The 15,568-nt window shown below is 35.5% G+C and overlaps 1 protein-coding gene across 2 annotated transcripts in view; it reads left to right on the top strand.

Annotated features, from left to right (window-relative positions):
• The window catches only part of WDHD1 (WD repeat and HMG-box DNA binding protein 1), a 67,465-nt gene that overhangs the window by 18,819 nt on the left and 33,078 nt on the right, over positions 1-15,568 (top strand). For both annotated transcript variants that reach the window (XM_040477197.1, XM_040477198.1), the window contains 7 exons: positions 526-621; positions 2,497-2,589; positions 3,378-3,484; positions 3,837-3,978; positions 9,725-9,935; positions 12,747-12,934; positions 14,791-14,975. In XM_040477197.1, coding sequence (XP_040333131.1) covers positions 526-621; positions 2,497-2,589; positions 3,378-3,484; positions 3,837-3,978; positions 9,725-9,935; positions 12,747-12,934; positions 14,791-14,975 — 1,022 coding nt within the window. The remainder of the gene's footprint in view (positions 1-525; positions 622-2,496; positions 2,590-3,377; positions 3,485-3,836; positions 3,979-9,724; positions 9,936-12,746; positions 12,935-14,790; positions 14,976-15,568) is intronic.

Here is a 15,568-nt window from a genome sequence, read left to right as displayed (position 1 = left end):
AAAAGTTTTGAAGGAGATATCAAGAAAGTGCTCTCTAGATTGGCACAGGGAACAATTAATTCTTCCTGAGGCATTCTAGAGATCATGTGGCTGATGAGAAAAATATCCCCCACAGGTATGCCTCCTCAATAGGCACAGTTTCTTCCCCTCATGTTTGAACTGTTCAGAAGGGTTGACTTTGACACCTTAACATTTTCTAGGAGATCTCTTAAATTTATTTTTGTAGACACTTTAATATTTTAATGTATTGGGGTTTTTGTGTGTGTGTGTACATTTATTCAGAGTATATTGTTCGCTTATTCTATACAGGAAATACTCTAATTATTTAAGACTTTTGCTCTTTATACCTGTGAATTACTTAAAGTAATTTAGTCATTTCATCATAATTAGATGAAAGTGAATTCAGTTGCTTTTCTCTTAGCCATATATCAGTTTGAAGAAATCACCTATTAAATTTATTCTATTCTGCATATCTTTTTGGAAGAAATTTAGTAAAGAGAAATAAATTTCTTTTTTAAAAATCAGACATGTGCTATTAGTTGGCCACTGCTACAAAAATGCAATGATGTGATAAATGCAAAATCAATCTGCAGACTTGCTTGGCAGCCAAAAGGTGGGAAGGTAAGTGACTCTTATTTTTCAACCTTTGTTTTTGTTATTTCTTCTAGTTCTTGTCAACTTTGGATGTGAGAATAGTAGAATTAGTTTTTGGTTTTTTGTTTTTTTTTTTATTTTTATTTAAAAAAATTTTTTTTCAACGTTTATTTATTTTGGGGACAGAGAGAGACAGAGCATGAACAGGGGAGGGGCAGAGAGAGAGAGGGAGACACAGAATCGGAAACAGGCTCCAGGCTCTGAGCCATCAGCCCAGAGCCCGACGCAGGGCTCGAACTCACGGACCGCGAGATCGTGACCTGGCTGAAGTCGGACGCTCAACCGACTGCGCCACCCAGGCGCCCCTAGAATTAGTTTTTTAAGTTTTAGCTATTTTATGTAGGTTATAAGTTTTAGTGCCCCAAGCCAACTAATTAATTCTGAAATGTTTTAAGAAATGTTTTAACTTCATAAAGGTTTTTTCTGAAGAGTACATTTTGAATGAATTAATGTCATATTCTTCTTTACATTGTATTTAATGGAACAACTCTGGAAACAGTCTTGTTATGTCTGCTCTTTCTACTACCATTTCACATTTTGGAGGTAGTAACTGATGGTAGAAAGATAGAACCTGCTTGAAGAGAGGAAAGAGAATGAAATGCTTGAATATAAGGAGATCTTAAGAAATCAATGGAGGGAAAAATATTACTAATAAGAAAATTCAATAAGGTAGCTGGAAACAAACTAATACACAAAACCACTAGCAATCATATATAAATAATAGCCATTTAGAAAACATGGTGTGTAAAAAAATGATGCATTTACTGTGAAATCAAAAAAGGTGAAATAACTAGGGATAAACTTACCAAAAATGTGAAAGAGCTATAAAAATTTTAACTTGCTATCAAGAGCAGTCAACACAGAGCTGTTGACTATCAAGAGCTGTCAACACAGAGACCGACGTGGGGCTGGAACCCATGAACTGTGAGATCATGACCTGAGCCGAAATCAGGAATGAAAGTCACCCCTCTATGTGTTCTTGTAGAGTCTATGCTTATGTGTACCTTTGGGAAGTAGAAATAGGATTTGGAGATGGGAGGGAGACTTTATTTAATCTATGTCCTTTGTATCATCAACTTTTTTTTTTTTTAAGTTTATTTACTTATTTTGAGAGACAGAGAGGAATAACACTCGTGGGAGGGGCAGAGAGAGAGAGAATCCTGAGCAGGCTCCATACCATCAGTGCGGAGCCAGACACTGGACTCAAACCCACGAAACCATGAGATCATGACCTGGGCTGAAATCAAGAGTCGGATGCCTAACTGATTGAGCCATCTAGATGCCCCTATGTCATGTGACCTCTTAAGATTACATTCTGCGTTTAAGTGATAGTTGTAGAATTTAGGATTTATTTTTCTTTGCTTATGAAACATTAATTAATTTAAAAATCAATACAATTAACATAGTTTTTCTGTTCATAAATAATACTTTTTTCTTTTTGTGATAAACATAGAATATACTGATTTTATTTTTTCTATTTGCTTGGAAGAATATGTAAGTCGATAAGTTTCCTTTTAAGATGTTTAAAGCATTCTGGATCTATTTCTTTCCTTTTAGCAAATGAGATGAATTTTTACATCCAAAGGGCTTAGATTCCTGAAAAGCAGTATTAAAAATACATAACTATAAGTACTCTGGTTTTCAGTGCAAGCAAATAGAGTGATCATTCATTCTTTGCTTATCAAAATTTTAAGTAGTTTTCTGAGTTTTTAGTTGCCAATTAAAATACAAATTTGCTTTTATGTTTTCTAGGCTTATTTTGATGAACTTTTTGCCTTTTTTTTCCCTCTCAAATTTAATTCATTGTAAATTTTTGTTTAAATCATTTTTCTTTCCTAATAGTTACTGGCAGTTCCTGTGGAAAAATCTGTTAAGCTATATAGAAGAGAAACTTGGAATAATCAGTTTGATCTTTCAGATAATTTCATCTCTCAGGTAAGTTTTATAAGTGACACTTTGAATTAGCTAACAGGAATATTTCAGGTATACTTGGACTAAATATAATCGCAGTTAAGTGGTGTTGGAAATGGAGAACAATGCCAGATTGTTGTTCATGTGTCCAACTTTGTCCCTCAACCTGTCTTCATTTAGCCAGTAACTGGACAGTAGATAGGTCTTTGCTAGGTCTTGTCTGAGCTTTCTCTTTGTGAAGTTGGTAAGAAAATTTCTTAATTTATAAGAAGTCAAATTTAACTCTAACATAGTATTAGAACATGTTATTTTCACATGATCAGTAATTAGCCTTTATTGTTAAATGAGTTTTATTGAGACTTATGATCATGGACTCTGGAATTTTAGAGCAGGAAAGGTTGTTGCTCTATATTCTCTCTCTCCTCTTATACACACCCATTCGGCACGTAAGGAAACAAGAGGCCCAGTAGGTCAGCAGTGGGTTAGTACAGTTCATTTCACTTACTAGTTCTCTTCATCTTGGTGATGACTGCTAAGAGGATACCTTTTGTTATCTCTCTAGGATAATAACAGTTTTTAGCTTTTGCTTTTAAAATTGTGCCAGCATAATTTTCTCATGGTAAACAAAGTAATAACCGCTTAGTGGTAGTTGAATTATTATTGAAAAAGAAAGTTGAATAAGCAAACTGTCTTGCCATTTGTGAATTGATTTAATTAGAAGTTACACAGAATATGGGTTATAAAAATTTGAATTTGGCAATAAGTGTTTATTTTCAAATTATGCAAATTGTTATTTATTGTTTTTCCTATAGGCCCTGAATATAGTAACCTGGTCTCCCTGTGGGCAATATTTAGCTGCAGGGAGTATTAATGGTTTAATTATAGTTTGGAATGTGGAAACCAAAGGTTGCATGGAAAGGTATGATTCAACTTATTTGTTTGTTTGTTTATTTATTTTTAAAAGTAATCTGTACACCCAGTGTGGGGCTTGAACTCATGGCCCCAAGATCAAGAGTTGTATGCTTTACTGACTGAACCACCAGACTGAACCAGCCAGGCACCCCTCTTTTGCTTTTTTTTTTTCCTATTAGATTTTGGTTTGTTTTATTTTGAAATATTACAAATTTACAATTATTAGATTGTCAAAATACGAACAGAGTTAATAGTTTGTTAGAAATCATTTAACGTTTTCTAACTAAAATTTTCCTAAAGAAATGTATAGTTTGTATATTTTTTGGTAGCATTTTAAGAACTCACTTTTTAATTTTTAGGGTGAAACATGAAAAAGGTTATGCAATTTGTGGCCTGGCATGGCATCCTACTTCTGGTCGAATAGCTTATACTGATGCAGAAGGAAATCTAGGGCTCCTGGAAAATGTTTGTGAACCCAATGGAAAGACATCAAGTAGTAAGGTAATAAGTAATATGTGGTGGAATAGTTTCTTCAGTCTTTTGTGGTCATATGGATTTGGAAAACATCACAAAAAACATTACTTTCTTGGAAAGTTATAATTCGTTATTATTATTAGAAGCTCACTAATGATTTATCATAAAGAAAACTGTTTAAACTTGTTTAACGTAATATTTCCCAAATATATTTTACTGAGAAACTTTTTCCCCTCAATATAATGCCTATTAATATTCCTTGGCTTTATAAGGAATACCTTTGTGAAGTACTATTTTAGTATCCTGATGTTCTGGGGATTGTTATTTAAGTAAATATAGATAAAATTAGAGTTAATAATTATAACTTAGTGTAGCCTATCAACCTTTTCAGCTCTGAATTCACTTTAATTCTTAGAGCTATCCTTATATCTCTTAATCCTTAGCCATCCAGCCTTACTAACTAAGTGCTTTAAATAGGCCATCTTGTTTTATACAAGTCCTTGGTTTTGTTCCTTATTCCCCCTGCCTGGCAAATATACCCAGTCAAACTTAAGTCTTTGTTTAGAGTTCCAGTTAAAGATCGTGGACTTAATACATCCATTTATGTCTGCTCAGACAACCTGATATTACACTAAAATTACACTAAATAGTTCTTTTTAAATGCATAATCTGATAAAGTTAAAGAAGACAGTTGAAGTGGTGATAGTAACAAAATTTTGGAGGCTGAAAAACAGAAGCATGATTGGAAACTAAGTTTAGCTTCTCAAAAAGTCAAAAAATTGATTCCAAAGACTGCAGTTGGGGGAAAGCTGGGATGCAGTTCAGCTTGCCTGACTGAATCCTCAATGATTCAGAATTTGGTAGCACTAGTTACTTCTAGAAGTGAGGCTAAAAATAGGAGGGTTGGTTTAATGAACAAGTAGATGTCTCCAGTCTCAACATTGGTGTGCATAGCTAGGTAACTGCCTTCCTTCACCGCCATGTATGTTCTGGCAGGATGCTGGAGATTAGATCTCTGGAAAAGGTAAAACAGAGAAGGTCTTTGGTCAGAACACTGGGTACAGTTGAACGGCACTGGGCAAAAGAGGAATACTGTACTGAAAAGGATTAAATGAAAGTGTATATACTTGAATGTTAAAATTCTCAGCTTATTTTTCATCCTTGACTCCTAGAGCGCTGTCAGTCAGTCTTAGGTTTTTCAGGCAAGAGATTGGAAGAATCGTCTTTGGAGAATCTATCCAAGAAGAAAGACCTAAAGAGAGAGAAGATTTTTAACTCCAGGAAAAAAGTTGTAAAAGAAGGGAAAAGTGATCATTATATACCACATTTATAAAATGAGGATAGGAATAATGCCTACTACCTAGGATTTTATTGTGAGGATTATATCAGTTATGTATAGAATTAGAACAGTCTCTAGCACAGTTTATAAGTGTTGCTATTATCTTTATTTGACTAGGAATAGCATTTAAATGGTCATAATAATCTAATTCCTGCATATTGATCCAACCAAAATGAGAATTTATATATTGGGAGGATATACATAAATATAAGAGAGTAGGGGTGGTTGAGAATTATAACAAATCTTCATCTTTCCTAATATAGGGAAGTTAATAGGATCGATTAAATAGATAATGATTAAAACTGAAACACTATTGTGTCATATGTCTAAATGTAGGAGTTTAGAAGCATTTGTTTTCTGTTCTCTTATTTCATTAAACATTAGTTTTCTAGAACACAATCTTATGTACTCAATCTAAAATATTTGTGATAAAGTTCCTTTTCAATCTTTTTAAATTTTTTTTAATGTTTATTTTTTGAGAGAAAGGCAGACCGTGAGTGGGGGAGGGACAGAGAGGGAGACCCAGAATTTCAAGCAGGCTTCAGACTCTGAGCTGTCGGCACAGAGCCTGATGCGAAGCTTGAACTCAAGAACTGCGAGATCATGACCCAAGCTGAAACCAGGAGTTGGATGCTCAACCAACTGAGCCACCCAGGCACCCCAGTTCCTTTTGAATCTTAATGGTGCTATCATTAGAATTTTATACCATACTTGGGGTGCCTAGATGGCTCAGTCAGACTCTTGGTTTCAGCTCACGTCGTGATCTCACAGTTTGTGAGACTGAGCCTCACATCAGGCTCTGTGCTGGCAGTGTGGAGCCTGCTTGGGATTTTCTCTCTCCCCCACCCCCCTCTCTCTCTGCCCTTCCCCCACTCACACTCACTTGCTCTCTCAAAATTAAAAAAAAGTAAAAAAATAATTTTATACCACAAGTTTTCATTGTCTTAATTAACATTTGTACAGTTTTCATTCATGCTATAGGAGTCACTTGTGAGCTCTACAGTGTATCTGCTTACTATTCACTTTTTTTTTTAATATGAAATTCATTGTCAGATTGGTTTCCATACAACACCCAGTGCTCATCCCAAAAGGTGCCCTCCTCAATGCCCATCACCCACTTTCTCCTGTCTCCCACCCCCCATGAACCCTCAGTTTATTCTCAGTTTGTTTTTTTTTTTCAACATTTATTTATTTTTGGGACAGAGAGAGAGACAGAGCATGAACGGGGGAGGGGCAGAGAGAGAGGGAGACACAGAATCGGAAACAGGCTCAAGGCTCTGAGCCATCAGCCCAGAGCCCGACGCGGGGCTCGAACTCACGGACCGCGAGATTGTGACCTGGCTGAAGTCGGACGCTTAACCGACTACGCCACCCAGGCGACCCATATTCTCAGTTTTTTTTATTTTTTATTAAAACAATTTTTTTTTTTAACGTTTTATTTATTTTTGAGACAGGGAGAGACAGAGCATGAACAGAGGAGGGTCAGAGAGAGGGAGACACAATCTGAAACAGGCTCCAGGCTCTGAGCTGTCAGCACAGAGCCCGATGCGGGGCTCAAACTCAGTGGACCGCGAGGTCATGACCTGAGCAGAAGTCGGCCACTTAACCGACTGAGCCACCCAGGCGCTCCAGTTTATTCTCAGTTTTTAAGAGTCTCTTATGGTTTGCCTCCTTCCATCTCTGTAACTTTTTTTTCCCTCCTTCCCCTCCGCCATGGTCTTCTGTTAAGTTTCTCAGGATCCACATAAGAGTGAAAACATGGTATCCATCTTTCCCTGTAGGACTTATTTCACCTAGCCTAACACTCTCCAGTTCCATCCACGTTGCTACAAAAGGCCACATTTCATTCTTTCTCATTGCCAAGTAGTATTCCATTGTGTATATAAACCACAACTTCTTTATCCATTCATCAGTTGATGGACATTTAGGCTCTTCCCATAATTTGGCTATTGTTGAAAGTGCTGCTATAAACATTGGGGTACAAGTGCCCCTCTGCATCAGCACTCCTGTATCCCTTGGGTAAATTCCTAGCAGTGCTATTGCTGGGTCATAGGGTAGATCTATTTTTAATTTTTTGAGGAATCTCCACACTTTTCCAGAGTGGTTGCACCAGTTTGCATTGCCACCAACAGTGCAAGAGGGTTCCTGTTTCATAAAATACCTAGGAGTAAACCTAACCAAAGATGTAAAAGATCTGTATGCTGAAAACTATAGAAAGCTTATGAAGGAAATTAAAGAAGATACAAAGAAATGGAAAAACATTCCGTGTTCATGGATTGGAAGAATAAATATTGTTAAGATGTTAATACTACCCAAAGCAATCTACACATTCAATGCAATCCCAATCAGAATTGTACCAGCATTCTCGAAGCTAGAACAGGCAATCCTAAAATTTGTAAGGAATCACAAAAGACCCCAAATAGCCAAAGTAATATTGAAGAAGAAAACCAAAGTGGGAGGCATCACAATCCCATACTTTAGTCTTTACTACAAAGCTGTAATCATCAAGACAGAATGGTATTGGCACAAAAACAGACACATCAACCAAGGGAATAGAATAGAGACTCCAGAATTGGACCCACAAATGTATGGCCAACTAATCTTTGACAAAGCAAGAAAGAATATCCAGTGGAAAAAAGACAGTCTCTTTAACAAATGGTGCTGGGAGAACTGGACAGCAACATGCAGAAGAATGAAACTAGACCACTTTCTTACACCATTCACAAAAATAAACTCAAAATGGATGAAGGACCTGAATGTGAGACAGGAAACCATCAAAACCCTAGAGGAGAAAGCAGGAAAAAACCTCTCTGACCTCAGCCGCAGCAATTTCTTAATTGACACATCTCCAAAGGCAAGGGAATTAAAAGCAAAAATGAACTATTGGGACCTCATCAAGATAAAAAATCTTCTGCACTGCAAAGAAAACAATCAAGAAAACTAAAAGGCAGCCGACAGAATGGGAAAAGATATTTGCAAATGACATATTGGACGAAGGGCTAGTATCCAAAATCTATAAAGAACTCATCAAACTCCACACCTGAAAAACAATCCAGTGAAGAAATAGGCAGAAGACATGAACAGACACTTCTGTAAAGAAGGCATCCAGATGGCCAACAGGTACATGAAAAGATGCTCAACGCCACTCCTCATCAGGGAAATACAAATCAAAACCACACTGAGATACCACCTCATGCTAGTCCGAGTGGCTAAAATGAACAAATCAGGAGACTATAGATGCTGGAGAGGATGTGGAGAAACTATTTGTTTTTCAAAGTGATCTTATGGGGCACCTGGCTGGCTTAGTCTAGTAGAGCATTGCAACTCCTGATGTCAGGGTCATGAGTTTGACTCCCACATTGGATGTGGAGATTACCTAACAAATAAATAAAGTGATCTAAAAAATCATTTACAGTGACATCTAGTGTTTGCAATGGTATGTTCATATTCCTAGGAATGAAGGATTAATGTTGAATTTCCTTGCCTCCTTTATTTTTTTATTGGTTCTATCCATTTACTTTTATAAGCATCAAAAAAAAAAACCCACAAAAAACTAGCTTTAACTGAGATAATTGAAAGCAAACATATCCTACCTAAGCAAAATAAAACAAAATAAATTTAAAATAAAAGTAAATGAATGGGGTGCCTGAGTGGCTCAGTCAGTAAGCGTCCAACTTCAGCTCAGGTCATGATCTCGCAGTTCGTGAGTTCGAGCCCTACATCGGGCTCTGTGCTGACAGCTCACAGTCTGGAGCCTGCTTCAGATTCTGTGTCTCCCTCTCTCTCTGCTCCTCCCCCACTCACACTCTGTCTCTCTCTCTCAAAAATAAACATTAAAAAATTTTTTAAAAAATAAAATAAATGAATGACTAATGAGAGACTTTGTAGGAACTTATAGGTCACTTCTCTGGAGAATGACTTTTGAGGAGTAAAACCTTGCCTTGTATTTGGGTATATACAGTATTTTTTTATATGTCTGTTGTACACTCTTGTCCCATCCATAAATACTATAAGGCATTTAAAATAAGGACTGGGGGGCCTGTGCCTGGGTGGCTCAGTCTGTTAAGCGTCCGACTTCAGCTCAGGTCATGAACTTGCAGTTTGTGAGTTCAAGCTCCACGTCGGACCCTGTGCTGACAGCTCAGAGCCTGGAGTCTGCTTTGGATTCTGTGTCTCCCTCTCTCTTTGCCCCTCCCCTGCTCATGCTCTGTCTCTCTCACTCTCAAAAATGAATAAATGTTAAAAAAAAAATTAAAATATGGACTAAGTCTCACAGAAATATAATTCTTATAAATACATTTATTAATTAATTCTTGTTAGGGAATTTACTTACTTGGTAGAATATATAGGTGCACATTACAGAATTGGCTTTTGAGTAATTGCATTTATTTAAATAGTTCACTAATCTTTGTAATTTGTATTAATTTGTTCAAGGTCTCTAGCAGAGTAGAAAAAGATTACAGTGATCTTTTTGATGGAGATGATACAAATAATGCTGGTGATTTTCTAAATGACAATGCAGTGGAGACCCCTTCTTTTTCAAAAAGAATTATAAATGATGAGGAAGAAGATGACGACCTCATGCTGGCTTCAGGTCGTCCTAGACAGCGAAGTCACATTCTAGAAGATGATGAAAATTCAGTTGGTATGTATTGACTTTGTGGATGTGATGATTCATCCTGTCAATTGATATTTTACAATTTTTTTATTAAAACTATTATTTGAAGTCATTATTAAGTTTGTAGAATGTAGCTAACGTAGTGGGTAGAGGGAAGTATGTAGTATTAAGTACTTATGTTAAAGAAGATTTCAAATCAATTATCTAAGCTTCTGCTTTAGCAAATTAGAAACAGAAGAAGAGATTAAACTCCAAACTAGCAGAAGGAAGGAAATAAAAAACAGAATTCAATGATATTGACAACCAAAAGCTGTAAAGAAAGTCAGTGAAACCAAAAGCTAGTTCTTTGAAAAGATCAGTAACATTTTTAAACCTTTATTGTGACTGATCAGAAAGAAAGAGAAGGCATAAATGACTAATACAAGTAATGAAAGGGGGCTGTCACCATAGATTGTATAGATATGTACTGTCCAGTATGGTGGCCATTAAGCCATCTGTGGCTTTTGAGCACTTGAGATGTGGCTAGTTCAAAATGAGATGTGTTATAAGTATAGAATGCAACCAGACTTTGAAGACAGTATGAAAAAAAGAATGTAAAATATTTTAGTCATTTTTTAACATTGAATACATGTCAAAATTATAATACTTTAATACAGTATAATAACATTAAACCTTTTTTTACTATTTAAAATATGGTTACTAAAAATTTTTAAATTATATATATAACTCCTATTTCTGTGAGATAGCACTGCTATTAATAACAAAATAATAACAATAGTATGACCAATTTTGTGCCCATAAATACAACAACTTAGATAAAATGGACAAATTCTTTGAAAGACATAAGCTACCAAGCTAACTCAAGAAGAAATAGGGGCACCTGGTTGGCTCAGTCCGTTATGTGTCCAACTTTGGCTCAGGTCATGTATGATCTCACAGTTCATGAGATCAGCCCATTGGGCTCTCCGCTATCAGCACAGAGCCCCCTTCAGATCCTCTGTCCCCCCTCCCCTCTGCTTCTCTCCCGTTTGCATGCTGTCTTTCTTTTTTTTTTTTTTTTTTTTTAATTTTTTTTTTTTTTTACGTTTATTTATTTTTGGGACAGAGAGAGACAGAGCATGAACGGGGGAGGGGCAGAGAGAGAGGGAGACACAGAATCGGAAACAGGCTCCAGGCTCTGAGCCATCAGCCCAGAGCCCGACGCGGGGCTTGAACTCCCGGACCGCGAGATCGTGACCTGGCTGAAGTCGGACGCTTAACCGACTGCGCCACCCAGGCGCCCCTGCATGCTGTCTTTCTCAAAGATAAACATTAAAAAAATTTTTTAATAAAAAGTAATACGAATAATAGTGTCTGTTAAGGAAATTGATGTTACAGTAAAAAAACCTTCAAATAAACTGCTAAAATAGCACATTTGATCATTGTCAAGTAAAATGCCAAATACATTTTATGGCGGTAAATTTTGCTACATTTAAATCATATAGGGTTTTATAGGACTGGAGTCCTTAAATATTTGGTCTCCAGAGTTTATTACACTCTTAAAAACTTTTGTGGACCCCAAAGAGAATTATTTATGGAATTTATATACTGTTATTTACCATGTTAGAAATTAAAACAAAATTTAAATATATTTATTTACTTTTTAAATTTTTATTTATTACGTATGTATGTATGTATGTAAACATAAGTAACATTTCAAATGAAAAACTTAATAAGAAAAGTGGCATTATTTTACTCTTTTGAAAATTTATTCCATGTCTGGAATAGAAGATAACTGAATTCTTTCATGCTTCAGAATTCATTCTACTGACAAAACGTGTTGTTTTGCTTAATTGCTTAAAGTATGTGAAGAATATTCAGGCTCAACACAAACATGTAATTTGAAAAGGAAGTATTTCAATAACCTATTGAAATAATTGTGGATATCCTTTGCTACTGTACCAAAACTCAACAAGTGATCATTTCATAAAGATTATTTGCAGTGTGGAATCTGAAAACTCTCCAGTGAACTTTCCAACTATATTATATTAAGATCCATTGGTCTGACTTGAATGGATCTTTTAGTTTACCATGTTTGATTTTGAAATACATGCATTGGTAATTTAGAAAATACTGGTTCACTGAGGTTTGCAGGCCTTTGTAATACTGATACATTATCTAGGATTGTATTTGTTAGTATCATCACCAATCTTGTCAGAAGTTTTTAAATATTAGGAAGCAGTCAAGCTCATGGTGGCAGGTAAAAGTTTTCTGATTCTTGCTTGAAAACTCAAATTTTATCATTGGCAAGAGATTGTGTCAGTTATTTTTCTTAAATGACCAGCCTACTTCGTTATTTTCAAGAAAATGTTGACCAAAATACCAAAGTCAGCATAATCATACTTTATCTGGCATTCTTTCAAGTAAAAATGGTGTTTCATGAGAAAATCAACAGTTCAGCTTACAACTCATTTGTACAAATGGTTTCTTTTTTTCTGAGGCAGACATCACACGTCTTCATGCACACTTCTCATTTTAGCACAGAGAACATTTTTTAAAAATCTGTGCAAAGATTAGGGTTTAATAGAGTTGATATTTTTACTGCAATTGAGTGGTGGTTAACAGTGAGTCGACTGCTAATACAGATGGGTGCCGCTGCCTGGATTTATGTCACAGCACCGACAGTTTTACCCTCTACTGTTTTTGCACCATTGCTGTTAACATTAACACAGTGGAGGAGGCAGATAGCATGTTAGTATTATTAAGTATGAATGGAAAATGTTATTTGGATTTTATAATGCTTTTTTTTTTAGGTCATTGGTATTTATGATTCTCTAAGTATAATTCTTTGTTTTCTAGATGTTACAATGTTAAAAACTGGTTCTAATCTTCTCAAGGAGGAGGAGGAAGATGATCAGGCAGACAGCATTCATAATCTACCACTTGTAACATCCCAAAGGCCATTTTATGATGGGCCGATGCCAACTCCCCGGCAAAAGCCATTCCAGTCAGGTTCTACACCCGTGCATCTCACTCATAGATTCATGGTAAGCTTTGGATCTACACTTCACTTCAAAATAGTTTTATGTTATATATTATGTTATGTTATGTTATGTCATGTCATGTCATGTCATGTCATGTCATGTCATGTCATGTTATATTATATATTCTTTTACCGTTAAGAATTTTTTCTCAATATAGTTAGTTCTGTTTGGTAAAAAATATTTTTAAAAACCTTGATTAACTGGCCTACAGCACTTTGGTACAGAATTTTGTGGTTTATTTTTTTATGGTTAATTCAGTTTTAATCTTATTTCAACCTTATTATGTTAAATAAAATTCTGCTTTGCAGAGTGACAAAATGAACATAAAGTTAATATGACTGTATATCTTGCAGTACCTCTTGGTTATACTTCCAAACTTTATTTCTCATATTAATTTTTATATAATAGTTTATACTGATTCCAAAACACTAGTGAGAAGATGTTTTTTAGAAGACAACTCTTAGTATGATATATTAGAAAGTGATAAGTGCTATGGAAAAAAAACCTCTCTGCCTCTTTTCCCCATCCACCCCACTGGAATGTAAACTCCGAAGGATAAGAGATGTTTCTGTTTTGTTTATTGATAGAACTTAGAACAAGGTATGGGGCGCCTGGGTGGGTCAGTCGGTTAAGCATCCAACTTTGGCTCAGGTCACATCTCACGGTTCTATTTGTGGGTTCAAGCCCCACGTTGGGCTCTATGCTGACAATGTGGAAGCCTGCTTGGGATTCTCTCTCTTTTCCTCTCTCTCTCTGCCCCTCTCCAACTCGCACTTTCTCTCTCTCTCAAAAATAAATAAACTTAAAAAAAGAGCAAGGTATGGCACAGTAGGCATTAAGAATATATTTCTAGGGGTGCCTGGGTGGCTCAGTTGGTTAAGCGTCCGCCTTCAGCTCAGGTCATGATCTCACAGTCTGTGAGTTTGAGCCCTGTGTTGGGCTCTGTGCTGACAGGTCAGAGCCTGGAGCCTGCTTCAGATTCTGTGTCTCCCTCTCTCTCCGCCCCTCCCCTGCTCATGCTCTGTCTCTCTCTGTCTCAAAAATTAAAAAAAATAAAAAATAAGAAATTAAAAAAATATATATTTCTAAAATGGATAAGTGAATATATTAGCTTTTTATTTTAAGCTTGAGAGTTAAAAAGTTTAATATTTTTATTTGTTGGTCATTTGAGGTTTTCCACCTCATGAGGACTTTGCCTGGTATCCACCTGGCATAAATTTGTAGGTAAATATTAAAGTTGATGTTTTATTTTAATAAGACTTTTTGTTGCTGTCAGTAATCATCATCAAGTAATAGGTCTTAATTTTTTATTGTCAATTGTTTTATGTATAGTTATTTGTGGTAGAGGAAAGGAAACACTAGGGCCTAGTGTGAACCTGTAGTGTACATAGATGGAAGATAAGTTTTCTAAATATCAGTTTATGTTGCTTTAAAATGTATATATTTATTCTTATAATTTAAGCCAGTTAGTTGGAACAGGAAAATATGCTGTCATTTATGTCTGTATTTATAAGTAAATACAGTTTTGAAATATTTCTTTTGGAGAATTTAATGGTTTGGTTGTACAAAATTGTATTTTTTTATGGCAGTAGTATAATTTTTAAAATATTAAATGGAATACTCCATTTGCTAATAAATAAGTATGTGCCTTCTTCTCATGAAAAGAGTAGATAATAATTGTAGTCCTGATGTCACTACTCTTACTTGAAACTATTTAAAGGTAGATGAGCTGTGGTTGTTCCCATAACTTAAATTTCGATACAGACTGAATTATAGTATTTGTTAATTTGTAGTTTAGTCTACTGATCCTAGGACCTTTTAATTTTTCTCAAGCTTGTATTTAACCTTAATGCTTGTAGGTGTGGAACTCTATTGGAATTATTCGCTGCTATAATGATGAACAAGACAATGCCATAGATGTGGAGTTCCATGATACCGCCATACACCATGCAACACATTTATCAAACACTTTGAATTACACAATAGCAGATCTTTCTCATGAAGCTATTTTGTTGGCATGTGAAAGCTCGGATGAACTAGCAAGGTAAATTCAAGATTATTAGGAAGAATTCGTCATTGCTGAGTTGTTAGATATAGAAGTGTTTCATACATAAGACTTCAGAACATGTCTGTTTTTGCCTAATTGTCCCCTCACTTACATTCTCTAACTACAAATGAAGATATGACAGTTTGTAATTGCAAGAGAAATGGGGCTATTTTTTATATTGTTACTGTGTTTCATTAGTATTACAAGAATAATACATATGAATTATAAACAAACATTCTTAAGCAGTACAGAATTTTTAGGAAGAAAAAGTCCCCCCAGAATTCTGTCAGACATAACCACTGTTAACAGTTTGATGTGTATCCTTCTAGATTTCTTTTTGTATAAATCCCTGTCCTTTTTAAGTTTACTTTATTAGTATAATTTATGTACGATAAAATGCACCCATTTTAGGTGTACAATTTGATGAGTTTAACGAATGTGTATATATTCAGATAACCACTGTCCCAATCAAAAAAAGTTTTTAAGATTTTATTTTTAAGGAATTCCCTATACCCAGTGTAGTGCTTGAACCCACAACCCACGACCAAGTGTCATACGCTATATCAACTGAGACAGCCAGGCGTCCCTCA

This window comes from Herpailurus yagouaroundi, unplaced genomic scaffold, assembly GCF_014898765.1.
Source record: "Herpailurus yagouaroundi ecotype Mexico unplaced genomic scaffold, PumYag 141, whole genome shotgun sequence".
Lineage (NCBI taxonomy): Eukaryota > Metazoa > Chordata > Mammalia > Carnivora > Felidae > Herpailurus > Herpailurus yagouaroundi.
This window is presented reverse-complemented; position numbering and strand designations above follow the sequence as displayed.